The following is a 22,482-nucleotide window of genomic DNA, read 5'->3' as shown; positions in this document are numbered from 1 at the left end:
AATGCTACATCTAGATAAGGTCTTTCTATTCAACATCCTTTTCAAACTTTCAGACTGAAAGAGATACTTGTACGCTGGTATTCACAGCAGAACTAGTCACCATAGCTAGCAGGTGAAACAACCCAGTAGCCATCAAAGGGATGAGTGAACAGACACAGCGTGATCTATATGTACAATGGGCGATTATTTAGCCTCAACACAGGAGGGAATTGAATTCCAACACATGTTACAATGTGAACACTTAGGACATTGTGCTAAGAGAGATAAGCCCGTCTCAAAAGGGCAAGTAGTGTATGGTTCGAGTTCTACAAGGCACCCAGAACGGTCAGATCTATCAGAAGTTGAGTGGACATTGCCGGAACCATGAGGGGTATTGTCATGGGCACAAAACTTCCATTTTGCAAGATGAACAAAGGTGTGCACATGGATGTTGGTGACGGTTGCACAACAGTGTGACTATACTTAATATTACTAAAATATACTTAAGATGGAGCCAGGTAGCCAAAGGAGACAGTGTCTGTGAGCATCACATCTGGTACAGGGCCCATTTAAAAGCACTACAAAGCCAGCCACCAGTGACTCATTCCTGGAACCCTAGCTACTCAGGAGGCTGAGATCTGAAGATGAACGTTTGAAGCCAACTTGGGCAGACAAATCTAAGAGACTCTTGTCTCCAATTAATCACTAAAAAGCCAGAAGACAGGTGTGGCTCAAGTTCTAATGCACCAGCTTTGAACAGCAAGCTAAGCAAGAGTGAGGCCCAGAGTTCAAACTCCAATACATAACAAAAAATAGTAATAATAATTCCCAATAACTAATCCTTCTTCCAAAAGTTCTAATGTATAAGAAAAAACAGAAGCCAGGCACTGGTAGCTCATACCTATAATCCTAGCTACTCAGGAGGCTGAGATCTGAGGATTGCAGTTTAAAGCCAGCCTGTGTAGGAAAGTCCATGAGACTCTCCTCTCTAATAAACCACCAGAAAACCGGAAGTGGCACTGTGGCTCAAGTGGCAGAGTGCTCGCCTTGAGCTGAAAAGCTGAGGGACAGCACCCAGGCCCAGAGTTCAAAGGCCACAACTGACCAAAAAAAAAAAAAAAGAATGCAAGTATTATTTACAAATACTTAAAAGCCTAAGAGAATCAATATCAAAACCTTGAGGTGAATTAGCAAATTCGGTAAAGTAACTAGATATAAAAAGAACACACACTGTATATCCTGCCTGTATAAACTCACTTTATGGTTTGAGTGCATCTCCTGAAAGCTTCATATACTAGAGGCTTGGTTCTCAGGGTGGTGATGTTCAGAGGTGATGTTCAGAACCTTTAAGAGGAAGGGCCTGAAAGAAGCTGATTAGGTCATTGGTGATGTCACCCATAGAAGGGATTAAGGACCTCCAGTTAGTTCCCATGAGCTCTCTCCCTCTTGCATGCACTCCTGAGACACTGACCGCCATGTTGTAATGTGGCCAGAAGACCCCTTCCACAGCTGCAAAGTTGCTTGGACCTCTAAAACCACAAGGTAGGTAAACCTCCTAATTCTTACAAATTACAGAGCTTCAGGTATTTCATTATAGCGATGGAAAACAATACTTGGATACTCTATGTCCCACAACAGGCACAAGACACATGATGCAAACATTCCCTACAAATCTGGTAGCTACCAAAGAAAGCTCATAAATAATGAAAAAAAAAACCCAGAGCTACAGAAAGATTACTGAGATATATACAAGTTGTTTTGAATTAAGAGAAATAATATATCCTGTGGGAGAAGACTAAATTTTGTTAAGTATGTTAAGTGTTTACAATTCACTGTATAGACAATGTAATTCCAATTAAATCTCCTCAGTAATTTTTGGCAAGAAGTAGGGGCATTCTCTAGAAATAAAATTAAAACCGGGCATGCTAGTGCATGCCTGTAATCCTATCTACTTGGGAGGTAGAGGTAGAAGGATTGTAGTCTGAGGCTGGCCTGGGAAGATAGGAAAATTCTATCTAAAAGCCATCTAAAAGCCAGAGATGTGATACCTGCCTAGCAATGCTGTGCCCTGAGTTCAATTCCCAATATCACAAAAAAGGGGAAAAAGATTAAAACTTACATTATACAATAATGGGTGAGAAAAATGGACAAAATATAGCTTGGAACTTCCCTTATCACACATTGAAATACCACAATGAGCTATTAAAGCACAGAAACAAGAAGGGAAAAGCTGCAAGAGGCAAGATCAACACCCAAAAATCAGTTCTACTTGTATAAACTTGCACCAGGCAATCCAAAAAAGGAAAATAAGAATTCAATTTATAAGAGTATCAATAACAGTAAATTTACCCAAACAGTGAAAAACATGTACCCTGGAAAGTATAAACATTGTTGAAAGAATTGAAGAATAACCAAAAAGTAGAAACAGACCCCATGCCATCAGCCAATAAACAGATAAAACAAAATATGGTTATCCATATAATGGAATATTATACAGTTATAAAAAGGAATGAATAGGGCTGGGAAGGTGGCTCAATGGTAGAGTGCTTATTGCGCATGCATGAGGCCCTGGGTTCTATTCCTTGGCACCCCAAAAGCAGAAAAACGCTGGAAGTGGCATTGTGGCTCAAGTGGTAGAGCGCTAGCCTTGAGCGGAAGAGCTGAGTGACAGCGGCCAGGCCCAGAGTTCAGGCCCCACGACCGACCAAAAAAAAAAAAAAGGAATGAATAGGCTGTTAAGAGGCAGAGGTCGGAAGGTTGTGAGATTGAGGCTAGTCTAAGCTACACAGTAAGACTCCATCTTAAAATGAAACAAAACAACAAAAAAGAATGAAGTTTGGATACATGCTGACAAAACATGGAAGAACCTTGAAAACATGATAGGTCAAAGAAGTCACATGCCCAAAGCTAATTAATGGTTGTCAGGAGGTAGAAAAAAGAGAGATAAGCCATGGCTGCAACTAGGTAAAGATTTTCAGCTGGGTGCAGGTAGCTCATACCTATAATCCTAGTAACTCAAGAGGCTAAGATCTGAGGATCGAGGTTCAAAGCCAGCCTGGGAAGGACAGTCCATGAGACTTTTATCGTCAATTAGTCACAGAAAAAGCCAGAAGTGTTGCTGTAGCTCAAATGGTAGAGTGCTAGCCTTGAGCAAAAAGAGCTTAGGGTCAGTGTCCAGGCCCAGGAACAGCAAGAAAAAAAAAGAAAAGAAATAAAGTATTTTCCTTTGAAGGTGATGAAAATGTTCTAGAATCACATGGTGTTGATGGATGTACAACTTTGTAAATAAACTAACCATCACTGAACCACACGCTTTCAAACAGATGAATTATATCAGTAGCGTGACTCTAATATTTAGTTTGCCAATGATAATCGACCTTCACTTTTTACTAAGCCTGCAAGCCATCCTGTCGAATTTATCCTGTACAAATGAAAGAAATGGTAGTGATCTATGCACGGAGATGGATTTTCCCCTCTTTTAGTTAGCCAGTGACTGTCTTCAAAATGTATAGATTAAATTTCTCTGCATGCAATACAAAATAAATGAATGCAGCTGAACATGGTAGTATACAGCGATGATCCTAGAACCTGGGAAGCTGAGTTAGAAGGATAAAGAATTTAAGCCCAGCCTTGACTACATAGTGATATCCTGTCTCAAACCAAACCAAACTAAGCCAAAAATAAAGTTAAACATTTTAAACTAGTGATACATCAGTGTAATTTTGAAGAGACAGCCTCAACCTAACGTAGCATAATGTAACAGAGTTTGTAACAGAGTTCATATGTCCATAGAGGAAATGTGAACAAGCATTGTGTCTGGGTGGTAGAATGGTGGGTGATTTTTATTTTCTTCTTATTTATTTTTTAAATTTTTTTGTGTTTTCTAAATTTTCTACAATGAGTCAGAACAAAAATAAACATGTTTTTTTTAAAAACCAAGTGCGTCAGTGTGTAATTAAGTCCTGGGCTGTTGGAGGAAGGAGGGGGACGTGGAGGGAGCTCAGCCTGCAGCCTGGCAGGGAAGGGCACAAGAAGGCTCAATGCTAGCCTTTCCCTGGACCTGACCACATGGCCACTGCAGTGTCTCCTATCCTGCTGTATCCCCTAACAAACCTCAGTACTGGCCCCCAGCATGGCCTCTGAGGTCCACTGAGACCAGCTGGAGTACCATGCTCTCTCAAACACATCTGTCCCCCAAGAAGATGCAGCAGTACCTCTGCTGACTGTAAGACAAGCCTCAGTCCCCAGATGGCCACTGAGACCTGAGCCTGCCCACCTATTTCCTACATACTGGATGTGTGTGTGTGTGTGTTTGTGCGTGCACGCGTGCGTGCACGCACGCGCATGCCAGAAACTGGGACTTGAACCCAGAGCATGGGTGCTGTCCCTGAGCTTTTTTTTTCATTGTTATTATAGAGGTAATATACAGACAGGGGTTACAGTTACATAAGTTGTCCCTGAGCTTTGTTGCTCAGAGTTGGCACTCTACCACTTGAGTCATGGCTTTGTCTCTGGCTTTTCGATAGTGAATTGGAGATAAGAGTCTTCTGAGTAGCTAGGATTACAGGCATGAGCTGCTAGTGCCTGGCCATGCAGGGTAAGTATAGAAAGCCAGGCCTGCCCCAATCCATCCCCAGCTGCTGATCCTCTAAAAGGATCACAGCACCCCCAGGCCCCCAATTTGCTGCTGCCACAATTTGCCCTGGCTCCTAGCACAAAAGCTGTGTGCTCATCTCCGCCAGCTCACCTCTTAGTCTACCTTCAAAACCCAGCCCTGCCTCTGACCTGTGCTGCACTCTGGGCACCTCATGGACTGTTGATGACCTCATCTTGAACCTCTGGTTTGATGATAAACTCTCTGGAGACAGCTACATACAGCTGCACATCTGCCCAGCAGAATGGAAAAGGAATGGCAAGCGGATCCACATACACTCACTGTAGGGATGGCTGACCACCCAGGAGGACCAGTCCTGAACTCTGGGGTTGAGGAAGCACATGTCCCTCTCTGGATAATGGAGATGTTCAGCAATGCCTGGCAGGGATGGAGAAACCCAGTTCTAGCCAGCTCTAGGTTTTCCCACTTAAGGTTCCTCTGAGCTGCACAGGCTGTGGGAAAGGCAGACAGTGCTGAGGTTGGTGTGGCAGTTACATTAATAACAGCCCCACTGCTTCCTGTGCGCTTGGGTGTGTCTTGACAGTGCTCTAGCTATAACACATCCTCTCCCAAATCTTCCGAATGACCTCTTTGCTATTTGTACAAAGCTAAGACTCAACATATTGATGCAATTTGTCTGTGTGAGCCTTTATCTAGAAAATGGAAGAAAGGGCTTCCAAAGGAAAGCAGTAAAGCGATTTTTCTTCAGACCCCTTTCCAGGTGGAGAGTCTAGCTGCTTTCATTCATGGTTTTCCTTTCCCTTTCAAATAAACTTACTCTATTTACCTTTTTTTGGGGGGGGTCTGGTTGTGGGGCCTGAACTCTGGGCCTGGGCGCTGTCCCTCAGCTCTTCAGCTCAAGGCTAGCTTCCTACCACTTGAGCCACAGCGCCACTTCCAGCTTTTTCTGTTTATGTGGTGCTGAGGAATTTAACCCAGGGTCTCATGGATGCAAGGCAAGCACTCTACCACTGAGCCACCTTCCCAGCCCTTTATTTACCTTTTTTTAAAAGGAAAAGAAAAAAGAAAAGCATTAAAGCCAGGTACCAGTAGCTCACACCAGTAATCCTAGCTCCTCAGGAGGGTAAGATCAAGGATCTCAGTTTGAAGCCAGTCCAGACAAAGAAAAAAAGCCCATGAGATTCTTACCTCCAATTAAACATCCAAAAGCCACAAGTGGCCAGGTAGCTTACTGGTAGCTTATTCCTGTAATCCTATTCAGGAGGTTGAGATCTGAGGATCACAGCGCAAAGCCAGCAGGAAAGTCTATGAGATTCTTATCTCCAATTATCCACCAGAAAACTGAAAGTGGTGCTATGGCTCAAAGTGATAGAGTGCTAGCCTTGAGCACAAAAGCTCAGGGACAGAGCCCAGGTCCTGAATTCAAGTAAGAGCACAAGGCCCTGAGTTCAAGTCCCAGCACAAGGGATGGGATAAGGATCAAAAGGAGGGGAAAGTGAAGGGAGAAGAGGGGAAGGGAGGTGAAGGGATGGAAGGAAAGGGAAGGGAGGGGAGGGGAAAGAAGGGAAAGGGAGGGCAAGAAAGGAGACAAGGAGGAAAGGAATGTCTAAAATTCCACAGCACCCTTTCGGCCAAGTGGACAGAGATTCCTCCGGCTGCCATTATCCAAAGACCCTAGAAGAGCCAGGCCTCAGGATATGGGTCTCCTGGTCAGAGTCTCCCAGCTGGATAGGTTGAAGGCTGAAGGGATGGGAGAGATGTCACGTGGGCACCAGCCTGTCATGGTATTCCCACTCACCAAACATTCCTGAGGTTTCCTTGCTTTCTCCCCAAGACACAGAGCCTCTCAGACACAAACAGAGTCTGTCTTACCAAGGACAGGGACCCACGGGGAAGGGTGCCCCTGTGCCCCAGGCTGAGCATGAAGCTCTCAAAACTTTCCAGACTTACCAAAATGTGACCACTTCGTGTCTCAACTCCCTACATCTGAGTCCAGATCTCTAGACACGATCTAAAGGTATAGCTGCCTGTACCCACACACTGTCCTCCCCTCCAGATGAATTTGGATCAGTTTCTTCTCCACGCCCCTGGCAGCAGGGAGATGCTGGCAGGCTCCGGGTCCAGCAGGGCCTTTGGCTCAGCAGGTGCTGGCTGCATTTCAGAGCAGTTCTGCCGCCCCATGCCCGCGGGTGCTTTCCTCTAGTTACAGTTGCATCACACAAAGTCTGAGCCTGAGCCCACCTTGCAGGTGGAAAGACTAAGAAAAAGTTAAGGACCCCCATCTTTGGTATTCAGCATTCCCTGGATGTCAGAGAGCATCTAGGGGGACTTCCTGGGGGAGGTGAGTGTGGCAGAGGCAGCAGAGAGGCCAGGCCTGATAGAAAGGAAGAGGAGAGAGCATCCTAGTCTGAGGAACAGCTTAAGGTAAGGCTTGGAGATAGAAGAGGACAATTTCCGAGCACTAGGGAGAAGGAGGGGATGGGGGCTTTGCTGGAGTGGAACAAAAAAAAAACCAACAACTCCAGGCAGGTTTGCCCCAGCAGCTGTGCAGGGCTCTACAGGCAGTTTCCAATCAGATTTGCAGCACAGAGCCACCTGATAACCTAGAGGAGCCCTGGGCCCCTCTTCACCACACCCACCCTGGTCCTCCATGCCTGACAAATGACAGACTACAGAACCTGGGGCTCACTTCATTTGCTTGTCTCCCCACCAGCTCTCCAGCCCACCACACACCAGCCATATTGCCCTCCTGCTTCAGTCCTCTTTCTCCTTCCTCTTCCCTCTCCCCCATCTCACCTCTTCTCCCTTCCAGGTGGAGTCCTCCCCCCGCTACCCCCCCTTGCCCTCCAGATGTTCTGAGGGGGTTTTACTGTAAGGCCCTTCAGGGCCCAAGTTAGCAGATGTGTGCTGAGTGGCAGGTTCATGGGAGCCAGGGGACCCTGCTGGAGCTAGGCTGGGGGCCTGTGCAGCTGCACTGGCCCAGAAGGCTCCTGGCTCCCCAAGGAGGCCAGGCAGCCCCGTTCCTGTCAGCTGCAACTGACAGAGCAGGAAGGAAGGGGGAGTGGGCTGGGGGAGCCTCCCGCCTGGGGAACGGAGCCTCCTGGCCCCCTGGCTGCGATGGATCCGGGGGCTTCCTCCCTCTCTTGCCTCTGGCCCCAACCCAGAACTCAGGAAATTACAAATGCCCCTCCTAGTCAGCCCTCATCATCGCCCCCTCCCACCCCTGACTCTTCCCCACAAAGATGGAGGGGCTGGGGGGAGAGGACACAGATCATTCTATGGTAGCAGGTCATTCTCTTGACAATGGCAAGAGAATGACAGGGAAGATGTGGCATGCTTTTTGAAAGATAGCCCTGATGGTGGGCACCTGTGGTTCACGCCTGCAGAAGCTAAGGACTCATTATCCTTAGATCTCAGCCACTCAGGAAGCCGAAAGCTAGGAATCACAATTCAAGACAGCCCAAACAGAAAAGTCCACAAGACTCTATCTCCTTTCTAATTTAACTGGCAAAAGGCCAGACTGGTACATGGTTCAAGTGGTATAGTGCCACTCTGATCAAAAAAGCTAAGCAAGGGTGCCCTGAGTTCAATCCACAGTACACACACATACACACACACACACACACACACACACACACACACACACACACACACACAAAGCAAGTGTGTTCTTGTTTATCTGGAATGGTATATATTCAAACAGAGCCTGGTGATAAATTGTCAAAACTCATACCACAAAGCCAAAGATACTGAGATACTGCCTGAAGGAGTTTGTGATCCACAGGGCAGCTTTCCTGCCCCTTATCCCCTCTCAGCTCTGTCTGGTACCCCAGCTCACGGAGGGCCTGAGAGGAAGGTAGGACAGGCCTTCAGAGTCTGGAGGAATGGAGGAGGAGGCAGTAAGCTGAAGGAGAAAAGAGAGAGGCCTCAGGAACCAGATCCCTACATGTCAGACACTATCTGACTTACACAGGGGAAGGGAATGCTGCCTCCCCAGCTCTCCCCACCAGCTACGTCTCCTGGAAGACAGGAAGGCTTTCTTTGGAGTCTTACGGTATCCTGCTTCATGGCTGCTAGGTGAGGAGCACAGTCCATAACAGAGATCACCCAGGGCCTACTGTGCTACTGGGTGGACATGTTGAACTTAAAGAGAGGCACAGGGTGTCCACATACACAGGGCTCAGAGGACCAACAGAGTGAAGCAGGAGGACAGTTATGGAACTGTACACTGGGGAAGTGCATGTTGCATGTTGCAGCAGTGCTAGGCTAGAGTAGGGTACATTGTGTGTGTGTGGGTGATCAGTTAGGGTAGGGGTAGAGGGGGTTGGGGTGGGATAGGATAGAGTGTGGAGAGGTAGGGTAGGCAGGAAGTTGTGAGAGAGGGGCAGGGCATATAATGTCTTGTAACTTAAGGGTTTGCCTTCAGGACAATTGGGGGCCATTGAAGAATTTTAAGCAGGAAGTGATGTGGTCACGCGTGTTTTAAGATTCATCTGGCTGTCATGGGGGAGGGGAGGACAGATTAAGGACAGTTCAGAAAGGCTGTGGCAGGCATTGGGGATGGTAGCAGGTCACAGGGAGTAAAGGCTGGGGGGGCTGGTGTTGGGGGGAGCTGTTCTGGAGCAGTCAGGGTGGAGAGATCCTGGGAACTTACTTGATGTGGAAGTGGGGAGTGGTCAAAATGACACCCTCAGCTGGGCACCAGAGGCTCATGCCTGTAACCCTAACTAGTCAGTAAGGCTGAGATCTGAGGATTACTATCTGAAGCCAACCAAAGCAGGCAAATAGAACTGGAGAGACTCTGATCTCTAATTAACTAGCAAAATAAGCCGGAAGTGGAGGTGGTCTCAAGTGGTAGCGTACCAGCCTTGAGCAGAAACAGCGAAAGGAGGGAGGCACACGAAGGCGGGGAGGAAGGGTGAGCAAATACAGTCATTGTATTCAATGTACATTATGTAAGAATTGAACTATGTAACTTGCGGGTAGGGATGGGATGGAGAAAGGAGAAAAGGAAGAAAGGGGTGATGACATTGATCAAGATGCCTTGTACTCATAACCTGACTTGTCCAGTTGAGACTCCTTTGTGTACTTTAAAACAGCAAAATAAAATAGAAAACTAAAAGAGAACTCAGGCCCTGAGTTCAAGCCCTATTACCAGCATGCAAGCATATGCATGTGTGCATGCATGCATGTGCATGAGTGCACACACACACGCATGCATACACACACACACGCATGCATACACACACACACAAACACACACACACAAACACACACACACACACACACTGGCTTCTGCATTAGAGAAGTAAATGGGCAGTGTGATTTCTGAAACAGACAACATGGAGTGGGAACAGGGGAGCCTAGTCTGATGCTGGGCTTCTGAGAGGCAGTGGGTCACTGGGCCAACCTACGCTGGGGGCAGACCTGGGGACCATCAGCATGCAGGTGATTCTAGAGTTAAGCAACTGCTTGACAAGCAAGGCCCTGGAGGAGTTTGCAGGGTAGCTAGAACACAGAGACAAGGACAGAAGTGCCTCTCCTTTTACAGGATGGGCCAAAAGAGAAGAGCTTGCAATGCTGTTGGGAGCCAGGGCAGGGACAAGCAGAGAGTGAGAGACACAGCATGGGGACAGAGGGCCCAGGGAGCCACAGGCAGTGGGGGGGAAGGGATGTGAACAGAGGGGCTCCCACCTTCTTGAAGGGATGGAAGAGCCACTGAGGTCATACTGGGGGGTGGAGGGGAGAACTGGAGGCAGCTGGCCTGGACCATGAAGGGGTAGAGAGGGAAGGGGGCAGCTGGATGACCGTGGAGCAGAGCCAGGTAAGTGGGCAAGGGACCCTGCTACTAAATGAAGACCTGATGTGACTTGTCCCATGGGAACTGTCAAGAGAAAGTTCCACCCTCTTCCTTCCCTTTTGTCTGCTACGCATCGTGCTCCCACGGGCAGTGGCTTGGCTCTGAGGGGAAAGAGGCAGCCGAGGTCACTTCTGCTGAGGATCCTCTGTGGTCTCTGGTCCCCATTTGCTACAGGCAGGAGACCCTGAAAACACCTCCAGAGGAAGAATTCCTTTCTTCTAGCAGACATGGGGAGGAAGCATGGGCCCACAGCGCCCTCCTCCTCGGGGAGGTTACTGCTCTGGGGGGCGTACAGGGGGCTGCCAAGGCCCCCCCACACCTGCATGCTTCTGATGTAGCCCCCAGAGCAGCCCACCCCACAAACACTGTTCTTTTAAGGGTCCCCGAGGCCCTCAAGAGCAGGGCTCCTTGGAACTATTTTATTTAGGGAAGGAGCCGGCTCCAAGTCCCAAGACAGGTGTTGGGGCTGGCCAGAAGGAAGCCACCTTGGCGAGAGTCCCCCGGATGGGGTCACATTCCAGAACAACTGATCTTAGAGCCATCTGGTCAGAGTGGTCACAGAGGTTCATAAATAGATCAGCCCCTTCCCAAAGCATCTGCAGGTCTGGCCTGGACCCTGGATGGCTGCCACTCCCCACAGATTCTCTCGGTGACCCGGAAGCATCCTGCCTGCTCATCTCCTCACCTGTGCACTGGGTGACCTTCCTGCTCTGGTATTCTAAAGTCCTGTGGTCTCCTGCAGGCAGCCTCTACAGGCATCGCTTCTTCCAGGGCCAGGGCAGGTGCCTGGGCCCTGCTGCCTTCTCTGGTTAGAATGTGGATTTCTATATTCTGCTAAGTGGCTGGGAGCTGCCTGGGCACTGAAGGTTTACAAATGAGTGGAAAATGACTCTCAAGATGCTTAAAAAAAAAAAGACCACTTTTTCCCATGCCCTGAATGCTACAGGTCCTGAGTTTACTCTACACCACACCAGCTGTGCCTCTCTCACCTCCTCCCCAAGCTACTCTAAGTCTCAGAGGGCCAGGATCCTTGAAGGATGTCATGAACTACCATAAAATGTCAGGAGATAATGAAACGCTTCCTCCTGCACCTTTGCCCCCAGGACAGGTGAGGAGACTAGGATCCTAAAGTATCTTCACAAGAACATACTTCTCCAGACACATACCTCCGCATTCACTGGACACTGGGGAGTTATTCTAACCTTAGAATAACCTTAGTCTAACCTTTAGTTGTCCAACTGCGTTCTCTCACCCCTAAAAGGTCATCTATCATCTCTCTTTGTATACACTAGATTTCACCTGATGTCTATTTTAGCCAATAAAAACCCCTTACATATACTAATGTCACACCATGTTCTCTTGGCACATCATGGCTGCTGTCTTAGGATCTGAGGTCCACAGTACATGGAGGGGCTGGGTGTATTCTCATCTCAAACCATGAGCTACTAAAAGGCAGGACCCTTTTTGATTAGCTCAGCATTACAATCACTCTGCAAATCTAGAAAGAAAAAATGGATGCAGGGATGGATGGATGGATGGATGGATGGATGGACAGACACCTGGATGGATAAACAGATAGATGGATGCATGCATGGATGCATGCATGGAAGAATGGACACAATGATGGGCAGATGGATGCATGCATGGATATCCATAATGGGATTTCCTCTTCGCTCTAGAACTTTCTAGAACCCAGGGTAGGACTCTGCATTTGTGTGAGCTGCTCAGCAAGGGCCACCAACCCAGGCAGAGGAGAGAGGAATAGAAACCTGCCTTTTACCAGCATGGCAGGCCTTTCCTCACCACTCGGCTCTGTCTTGGGGCTCAGTGGTGCCTAAACCAAATCTGAGCTACTAATTTCCAGCACCTCGAGAGCTCTGGCCTTCTCTGAGCATTCTCAGCTCCTGCTAGAGCTCTGCATGGTCAGGATTGGCCCAGCCAGAGAATGTCAGCCTGTGAAAGTAGACACACACACACACACACACACACGCACACACGCACACACACACGCATGCACGCACGCACGCACACACACGCACACGCGCACACACACACACGCACACACGCACGCACACACGCACGCACACACGCACGCACGCAGAGAGAGTGCCAGCAAGAGCACCAAGGACATGCAGGTCTGTGCTGGGTGCTTCCTGTGGGACCAAGGCACCACGCTGCTCCTGGGTGGCCTGGTTGGGGCCAAGTCTGTCCCCGACCACCATTTATAGCTGCAAGAATTGCTCCTGGGTCCTCAAGCCCAGCCCACCATGGTCACTCTCCTAGTATTTCTTAGGAGCCAAATTACCCATGTTCAGAGCCTCAAGGGCTGCAGGGGGGCTGCCCGCCTGCCTGCCCGCCCGCCTCAGAGCAGACTCTGCCCCAGAGCATATAATAATCAACTCCCGGAACCTTGGAAAGATCCAAATACAGTAGCATATAATCATGGAGCCTGAAATAGCTGGGCCAGGGAGGCCATCTGCCACCTCCTGCATCCCTGGGGACCCCTCAGCTGGGCTCCCAGGCCTTCATTGGCTGGCAGGACTCACCAGATCACCTGCAGGCCTTGGGGGGGATGTGCATCTTGGTGGGGGGTCTCTATGGATGAGCAGTCTCCTCCAAGGATGGAGCCTTAGACCAGAGTGTCCCAAACCTCAGGCCTTGATGCCCTCTCTCCTGCCAGCTCTGGGCTCCCTCTCTGCAAGACTGCAGCAGGCACAGCGGGTTCAGGGCTCCTAAGCTCCCTCACCACCCAGGTTTTTTCTTCCTGACCCAACCTCAGGTCCCTTCCCTACAAGCATGCTTCTACAGAAGTAAGGTTCACTTTCTCCCTTCTAATCCCTGGCAGGGGGCTAAGTGGTGACTCCCAAAATAATATATCTTGTCCTAAGTAACAGAACCTGTAAACGCCACCTTATTTGGAAAGGGGGTGTTGCAGATATAATTGTGCTGAGACAACAGGAGTGTGCCACTCTACCCAACCTCTTCCATTGAGATGATGCCTTGTGATTTTTTTTTTTTTTGGCCTGGGCTAGCCATGATCTTCCTGGACTTCATGCTGATCCTCCTCACTTTTGCTTCTGGCTCTGCTACAAATGATTGTTTACTCCTCTACAGAATGGAGATAGTGACCACACTTGCAGTAACCAGAGGACGAAGTGCGGTTACAAATTCAAGGGAGCCACACATGCCAAGGCCGCCTGGGTGGAGGCTCTTATTTGTCTGAACATTAGTCTGGGGTGTGGCTTTCCCTCAGAGGTAGGTCACAAGATGTAAGGAGCACCTGCCCAGAAGCTCCTTGCTTGGGCTTTCCCTAAGACCATCTACCTTCCCTGTCCTCACCGGACCTTACCATGAACTGAATGGCTCACTTTCTCCTAAAGACATAGCTGTCTTCCCACCTCATCCAACTTTGAAGCATTATCAAGAGTCTGAGAGTGTTCTCAGAGGACTCTCTCTATTGAACAGAGGGAGAAACTGAGGCCTAAAGAGAGTGAGCACTCAGTTCTCCAATAACTCAGTAAGTTCTCATGTCTCCACAGCATGGCTGTCTCCTGAGATGCCTGCCTGTCAATCATCCCACTTAACCATTCCATTTTAGAGCTAGAGAATCTTAGGCTCAGAGAAGGAAAATAATTTGCCTCCCAGCTAGTTCGCAGTCAGGATCTGTACCCAAGTCTGGATCTTAAAGCATTGTAGTCTGGGGAGATGCTAAAGGCCAGAGAGATTCAGAACATGGCGCTTTAGAGACAGAGCTAAACCACAATTGCAGCTCTGCCTTATTTGAGCAAGTTACTTAAGTTCTCTGGGCATTAATTGTCTTATCTATAAAATGGACATACTAGAAACAATCTTGTAGGGCTTTCAGGTTAAATATAGAATGTACTTAGCAAGCCAAGCACTAGTGGCTCATGCCTATAACCCCAGCTACTCAGGAGGTTGAGAACTGAGAATCATGGCTCAAAGCCAGCCTGGACATAAATGTCCATGAGATTCTTATCTCCAATTAACCACCAAAAAGGCAGAACTGGAGCTGTGGCTCAAGTGATAGAGTGCTAGCCTTGAGCAGAAAAGCCAGGGGAGAGTGACAGGCCCTGAGTTCAAGCCTTAGTAATTGGTACAGGCACTCACAGACACACATAAAGAACATGCTTAGCATATTGAAGGGTACTAAGTAAGAGTACTGAATAAGCCAGCCCCAGAGCCCTGTGCCTACCCACTAGGTTCCCCCCCCCCGCCCCCGCCCTGCCCGCCACCCGCAGTGTGTTTGAGATAGGCTGCTGGGTCCATGGCGGTTGTGGTAGTTCTAACTGGAGCTAATTTGGAGTCTGGCCACTGCTCTCAATTCATTTCCCCAGCTCCACACAGGGCTGGCCAGTTCCGTGCGGCTGTCCTTTGTAATTATGCCTTGCCTCCCTAGGGTGTCTGGGCCTGAGCTGTTTTTCTGTTTTCTCCCCTTTATTTCGGCCACTCTGCTTTTCTGACTCTGCTCCTGGGACAGCCAGCCAGAGCTGCCCGTCCCCAGCCCAGCCCGGCGCCCGGCTCCCTGGGAGCTGTGGTTCTACCTTTCCATGCACTCTCCCCCAGCCAGTTTCTATTTTCCCCCACGTTCCACTGGCTTCCCGTGGTTTCTCTTGGCCCGAGCTCAGGCCTGGCATGGCATGTCTGGTGTGGTCGCCCTCCCCTTCCCATGTCAGGTTGGGGAGGAAGCAAGTGCATGCGGGGTGGGCGGTATGTGGAGCTGGGCACTGCCAGCCCAGGTGCCAAGCCAAATAGCTTGTCCACGGTGTCTGACTCAGTACCTGGGGGCTGGAAAGCCAGGCAAGCTGCTGTATCCCCTACCCTAGCCCAACCCAGACCCCCACACCTACTTCCTACTGCCCTGGTGGGGCTCAAGCTGGGAGAGGTAGGGCCTCAGGGCTGACTTGTTCCAGTGTATGCAGGGAGCTGCCTTTCTGGAGCAAGAAACAGCTTCCCCCAGGACGTGAGCTGCACCTGGCCTGCCCCCAGGACACCCCTTCCCACCAGGGGAGCCGGGCCAGAGGTGAACCCCCCATTAGCCTCCCCTGTTTGTCCCAACAGGAAGCAGGACATTTCTACCTGCCAATGCCCTGGCAAGTAGAAAGCCCAGGATTCCGGCCATCAAAAAGGTGGCATTGTGATGGATACCAGTGAAATCCAGAGCGACATTGGGGAATATTTTGAAATGCTATAAGTCCAATAAATAGGAAACCTTAGGAAAAATGGATATGTTTCTAGATACACATGAAAATTGAAGCAAGAAGACATAGACAAGCTAAACAGCCATAACAAGCAATGAGAATAACGTCTAAGAGTCTCCCAACAAACAGAAGCCCAGGACTGAATGGATTCATTGCTGAATAATACTAGACTTAAGAACAAGCACCAATAAATACTCCAAGTATTCCACAAAATAGAAAAGGAAGAGATACTTCAAAGCTCCTTCAAAGTCAGTATGACCCTAATACCCTAGCTGGTAAGGACACTTGCAAGGAAGGAAGGGAGGGAGGGAGGGAGGGAGGGAAGAAGGGAGGGAAGGAGGGAAGAAGGGAGTAGGAGGAAGAGGTAAAGGGGAGAAAGGGGAAGAGGAAGGAGAGAAAGGAAGGGTAGGGAAGGAAAAAGAGAAAAGAAAGAAGAAAGGGAGGGATGAAAGGAGAGAGGAAGGAATGAAAGGAAGGAAGGGAAGGAAGTTTGAACCCACGAAGGAAGGGTATAGCTTCCTTTTTAAAAGATTATATTTCTATTCTTAGGAGAGGAACACCAAGGTGCAATGCCTATGTGCATCTGATCATACAAAATAATATTTATCAAAATGAACCCCAGGAAACAGAAAAAATACATTTGTATTATCTTTAAGTAGTTATACAAAGGGGTTACCATTCAATGAACCTGTATAAAGGTACGATGCATCTTGGGTGATGTCACCCTGGGGCATGGCTTCTTGACATTTTCATAACGCTGATGTCACCTCTCACTCCTGCCCCTGCCTTTCCTTAGGGCCCTGCTTCCTTGGTTCAGGAGCCACTTCCCTGTCCTCACCTCCAGGCTGTTCCCCCACACTGCTGCCAAAGGGTTTTTAGTGCCATCATATTGCTTAGAGTCAGCCACACCTCCCATGATGTGAAGCATGAAGTCCACATCCCTAACAAAGTCCCAGCCTACTTATCAGGCATTATTGCTTGCTTATTCCAGATCTTTCTCCATCATTTCCTTCCCAGACTTCCAATTCATGCATGCACATGCATGTACACACACACGCGTGAGCGCACACGCACACCCACACACAGAGTTCAGTCCACTCCCTCCTGGCAAATTCTCTGGCGCTCCCTGGATCCCTGCTTACCTCTGTACCTTTGCACCTGCTGTTCCCTCTGTCCGCCTCTTTATCTGATTGACACTTCCCAGTCCTTCAAAGCCTAACCCAAGTTTTGCTGCCCCAGGCAAGGCTCAAAAATACTTGTAAAATGAATGGACTGGTGATTGGTTAGCGGGACAATATTACACTGTATCACTGCACATGGTAGCTGCATGGAGCAAATCTCTCTCAAAGTGATACATAGATGCCATCTTTCTGATAAGGCTGGGAAGCCAGTAGAGAAAATAATGACCTCACTGATGCCAGCGAGGTTATGCAACACAGCAGTCAAGTTAGAGCTGGAATCCTGGGCCAGGCAGGGAGCAATGGGCTGGGGACAGAGCTAACTATATACTTTTCCAAGTTAAAGGACTTCCCACTTTCCAGAAAGTATAAGGAAGCTTCTGTCTAACCTCCAGGTCTAGACTGAAAGCAAGACCTTTAGAAACCTTAAAAGGTATGATTCACAATTTAAAAGAAAGAAAGAAATTAAAAAGACTTAACCTCAAAACAGGCGTAAAGAATTTTAGCGAGAGTCCAATTTTTCCTATGAAATCTTCTTTGATGTTTTGAATGAAATGTCAAATTTCCCTCCCCACACACATACCTCTTATTTTTGGCTGCCCCAGCTCTTTGCCAGGGCCCTGAGCAAATGTTTAGTCTGCCTGCCGGTGGGGAGCAAGCACAGGCTTTCCTGGCCTTTCATCCCCTGACCTTGGCCTCCTGGGGTCCCCTGGTTGCCTGGTCCTGTCTAGTGGTGAGCTGGATGGAGAGAGAGAGAGGCAGCAGGAGCCTGTGGCCTAGACATGCTAGGACGGAGGGTAGAAAGATGAGCGGATGAGACTGGGAATGTGGCTCAGTGGTAGAGCGCTTGCCTAGCATGCATGAAGCCCTGGGTTCCATTCCTCAGAACCACATAAACAGAAAATACCTGAAGTGGCGCTGTGGCTCAAGTGGTAGAGTGCTAGCCTTGAGCAAAATGAAGCTCAGGGACAGTGCCCAGGCCCTGAGTTCAAGCCTCAGGACTGGCGAAAGAAAGAAAGAAAGAAAGAAAGAAAGAAAGAAAGAAAGAAAGAAAGAAAGAAAGAAAGAAAGAAAGAAAGAAAGAAAGAAAGAAAAGAAAAGAAAAGAAAGGAAGGAAGGAAGGAAGGAAGGAAGGAAGGAAGGAAGGAAGGAAGGAAGGCAGGCAGGCAGAAAGAAAGACAGAAAGAAAGAAGGAAGGATGAGAGGATGCCTGAGGCTGAAAACTCACACCTATAATCCTAGCCTCCTAGGAGGAGGCTGAGATCTGAGGATTGCAGTGTGAAGCCAGCCCAGGCAGGAAAGTCCATGAGACTCTTATCTCTAATTAACCACAAAAAATTAAAAGCCAGAAGTGAAGCTGTGGCTCAAGTGGTAGAATGTCTTGAATAAAAAGCTAAAGGACAGCATCCAGGCCCTGAGTTCAAGCCAGCGTGCACATGCTCACACGCATGCACGCATGCACGCACGCACGCACTCACACAAGATGAGGGGATGGGCGGAGGCAGTTTCTGCACTCAGGCAGGTGGAAGGGGGAGCCTGGGCTCCAGACCCAGAGCAGCCCTTCTGGTGGCTCAGGCCCTGACTGTCCACTAGCCGCTGTGAGAGAAGCCATCTCTTCTTTCTTCCTTCCACTTGAGGAAGTCAAACCATTTAGGACTGTCTGACTTTCTACACTCCCACAGTGGGCGTGGCCTCAGCAGGCCCCTCAACACTCCTGTCTGTCACATGCCTCATTTTTCCCAATGGCCAAATGCTATGCTCCAGTCTTGGCCTCCAGGTTTGATCACTTCCAAAGTATGTATTTACCCCTATCAGACACAGATGGACCTGAAAATTCAGTTGGGTTCTTCAGACAAGGGCAAACCACCTGCCACATCCCTGGCCTTGCGCTATGCAGTGGTATAAATGAAACCCAGCCTGGCGCCCACAGGACAGCCTGGACTGGGTTCTCTCACCCTTGAGCACCTGTTTGCTTCTGCCCACAGCCTTAGCCCTTCTGCCCAACGCCCCTGCTGGGCGAGCAGGGAACTACAAGGCTCCTTGAAGGGACAGGTGTGTCACTGGTGGCCTGTGACTGCAGGATCACCGCCTCATACCCACGTCCAGAAGTGGGGGTCTGAGCCTGGCTGTCCTCCTCCCACAGGGGCTCTGGGCAAGAGCAGGCCAGGCGGGGAAGACAGCCCTTCCCGGCACTTCTTTGAGGTGGGAGTCTCCACCCTACACCCCAGGCTCCAATGGCAGACTGCCAGCAGCCTCAGGGCTGCTGCCCTGGTGGCCCTACCTAGGGAGGTCCCACTCCCACAGGGCTCCAGGAGAGGCCTGCCTCCCCCTACACACCTACCCGCTGATGGCAACAGATAACCCCAAGAAAGCAAAGCCGGGAGTGGCGCTGGGACGGGGAGGGAGTGGGAGAAGGGCAGGGGCAGAGGGAGCTGAGGGGCGGCGCGTGACTCACAGTGACTGCAGGCTGGGCAGCTCCCACAGCGCCTCTGCGGGGATCCCTCCAAGCTGGTTGTTCTGCAGCATCCTGAAGGAGAAAGGGGGGGTAAGGACTGGGGCTGGGAGGGCTGGGTGGGGGCTCCTCCTTTTCCCCTCTTCCCTGAGATAGACCCTTCATTTCACCCCCAGAGCCCAGAGAGGGTAAGTGCAGCCCCTGCCTGCATTGTCAGTGGGGAACCAGAGGCTACTGAATACAGTGGGGGGATGGGAGGGCTAAGGCAGACCCTTAAGGCTTTGAGACAGACAGGAGTCAAGGAGGAGGAGGAGAGACAGGGGCTGTGGTGAAAGCTCCTTCTGAACACGTGGGATTCTGCTGAGGCAGACACAGAGATGTAGATGGTTATTCCCAGGCTGCCTCAGTTTCCCTGCCTATTCTGCCTAAAAGCAATAGGTTTCTTTGTGAGGAAGGGGCCCCAGAGAAATAGGCTTTTGGGGGGGTCTTTATCTATAGAAGTACTTGTAGCACCAGAACCCCCTGTCTGTCTGTCTGTCTGTCTGTCTGTCTGTCTCTCTCTCTCTCTCTCACACACACACACACACATACACACAGAAGTGGAAATGGATCACTCACTAGGCTGGCTTCCTCCATTGTTCGAGACAGGACCACTGAAGTACTTTGGAACCTAGACAAGCTCAGAGAGCATGCAGAGAGGAGCAATGGGGGAGCAGGGTGCCTCTCCATGGGGTTCTGCTGACCCCATCAGGCTCCAAGCATCAGAGACGTCCCCTGAGATGGAGCCCTGAGCAAGGTGCCTGACTCCAAGGGCTTATGCTGGGCATGGAAGTGAGGGAGATTCTGAGGCAGAAGTTGGCATCTGAACACTCTTTATCTTTATGCTCCAGAAATGAAAAGGGAAAAGTAGGGGAGCTCAAAGAACAGCCAAGAGGCAGGAAGAAAGGTCCTGCTGGCTGACCCAGGCAGAGTGATGGAGCCTGCCCTCCCTCTTGCCTGCCCTCCTTCTCTCCCAGGCCATACACATGTATACCTTTGCCTCCCCCACTAGGAACGGGGAAGGTGAAGGGATGAGCACTCCGTGAATACCTGGTCTGTGCCAAGTTACACTGTAGGGTCTACAATGACAGTGTTGTCAACCCATTGCTCAGAGGCTCAGAGAAAAGCACTTCCCCAATCCCTGCCTAACAGGCTGTAGGGCAAAAGGCTTCCTTTCTTTTCTTTTCTTGTGTGTGTGTGTGCACACATGCACACCAGTACTGGGGCTTGAACTCATAACCCCATGCTCTCACTTGGCTTTTTCACTCAAGGTTGGTGCTCTCCCACTTGAGCTACACCTCCACTTCTAGCTTTTTGCTGGTTAATTAGAGATAAGAGTCTATGGACTTTCCTGCCTCTGCTGCCTTTGAAGCACGATCCTCAGATCTCAGCCTCCTGAGTAGCTAGGGTTATAGGTGTGAGCCACCAGCGCCCAGCTTAAGTGGCTTGTTTTCTGACCTTCATGCTTAGTAACAGCAGCAGCTGACGTGCCAGGCCCCACTCTTAGGACACGGCAGGTTTTCACCCAAACGCATCCTTGTTGCATGTCTACTGGGAGAGGTTATTCTCCTTATTTTAAGGTCACACAGAGGATGAGTGACAGGACTGGGTTTGGACCAGAGTAATTAGGTAATGTCACTATGACACCATACAGCACTTCCCACAATGACAAGGGACAGAAAAATCAATGTTGAGGAGGTAGATGACAGACTTGATCATTGTTCATACCTCCTGTGTGACTGCTCTGGTCAGACTCCCACCTGTTATCACCCCTGACCTCCTTGTACGTGCATACAGGAAAATTCCAAAGTGTGGCCCATGAGTGTAGCCTGCTGGGTCTGTTGCAGGTCTGGACAGAGGCAAAGCTGAAAGGAAGAATGAGGGTGGCCTTGAGGGGGGAGGGCTGGGATGGGAAGGCTCCTGGCTATGGGAGTAGTAAAGGGCAGCACAGGTGAAAGGCCAGACTGCATGGGGGCTGGGCCCAGGGCTCTGAGCATCAGAAGACCCAGCCTCTTTCTGCATAATCCACGATCCTCAAGGTCTCTCAGCCTCTTGACCCATCCAATCCAGGCTCCACATAGCATAGCATCAGAAGGACCTTTCCAATGTCCACATTGTGCTTGGCCAGTAGAATTTAAACCTTCTCCTGCATGCAGCCTCTGAATTCAGAAGGTTGATTCTGCACCTGAAGCTTTGCCCTCAGCAAATGGTGCCATGTGCAAGGACTGAAACTCCCAGGGCCTTAGTTTCCCCATGCATGAATCAGTGATAAGGCCCATGTCCTGCACCAACCACAGGAATCAAACAAAATAGCCTCTGTCAATCACTTGGAGCAGAGTCTTACACATAAAAGCATTCTGGCTGATACCATTAAATATGATTATTACTGTCGGCTCTGAATTCTCCCACTGACTGTTTGGTTCGAATAAGTCCTACCTGTCTCTGGCCCTTGGTTCCCTCATCTTTCAAAGGAAGAAGCTTGCAAAACATACATAAAGCATCTCTCACGCTGGGCACTGATGGCTTGTGCCTGTAATCCTAGCTACTCAGGAGGCTGAGATCTGAGGATCACAGTTCAAAGCCAGCCTGAACAGGAATGTCCATGAGATTTTTATCTCCAATTAACCACCAGAAAACTGGAAGTGGAGCTGTGGCTCAGGTGGTAGAGCTAGAGTACAAATAGGCCCTCAGTTTAAGCCCCACAATAGACAACAAAAAAATAAAGTCTCTCACTTGTAGCATTCAGCGAGCCAACCTAACATAATCCTTTACATGAAGAAGTAACAGGCCAGTCAGTGGAAGCAATCTCCTCACTAGGCTGCCCTCCTGGAGCTGGAACCCAGCCACAGGACCCAGGACAGCTCCATGGGGGATGGGGATCCTGGGAGCTCTTTGGGGACCTGTTACAGCCATGCTCAGGGCAGGTCCGAGCGCATATGGAAGGGGAGCTTGCTGACACTGACCTTCCAGCCAGCCACCCTGACTTCTAATGGGACCACTGCACTCTGACCTCAGTGAGCTGCCTCAGCATGCTTGGAGCAAGGATACAGGAGAAACGATGGTGAGAGGATAGGGGCCAGAGGCTGCCCAGGCTCCTCACAGGGCCCTACCCCTCCAGGACCTGGAGTCTACATCTGGTC

General features: G+C 49.6%; 1 protein-coding gene across 2 annotated transcripts in view; it reads right to left on the bottom strand.

The window, feature by feature from the left end:
- Nucleotides 1-22,482, bottom strand: part of Lgr6 (leucine-rich repeat containing G protein-coupled receptor 6) — a 116,037-nt gene that overhangs the window by 60,536 nt on the left and 33,019 nt on the right. For both annotated transcript variants that reach the window (XM_013017385.1, XM_013017386.1), the window contains one exon: nt 19,307-19,378. In XM_013017385.1, coding sequence (XP_012872839.1) covers nt 19,307-19,378 — 72 coding nt within the window. The remainder of the gene's footprint in view (nt 1-19,306; nt 19,379-22,482) is intronic.

Source organism: Dipodomys ordii, unplaced genomic scaffold, assembly GCF_000151885.1.
Source record: "Dipodomys ordii isolate 6190 unplaced genomic scaffold, Dord_2.0 Scaffold35, whole genome shotgun sequence".
Taxonomy (NCBI): Eukaryota; Metazoa; Chordata; class Mammalia; order Rodentia; family Heteromyidae; genus Dipodomys; species Dipodomys ordii.
This window is presented reverse-complemented; position numbering and strand designations above follow the sequence as displayed.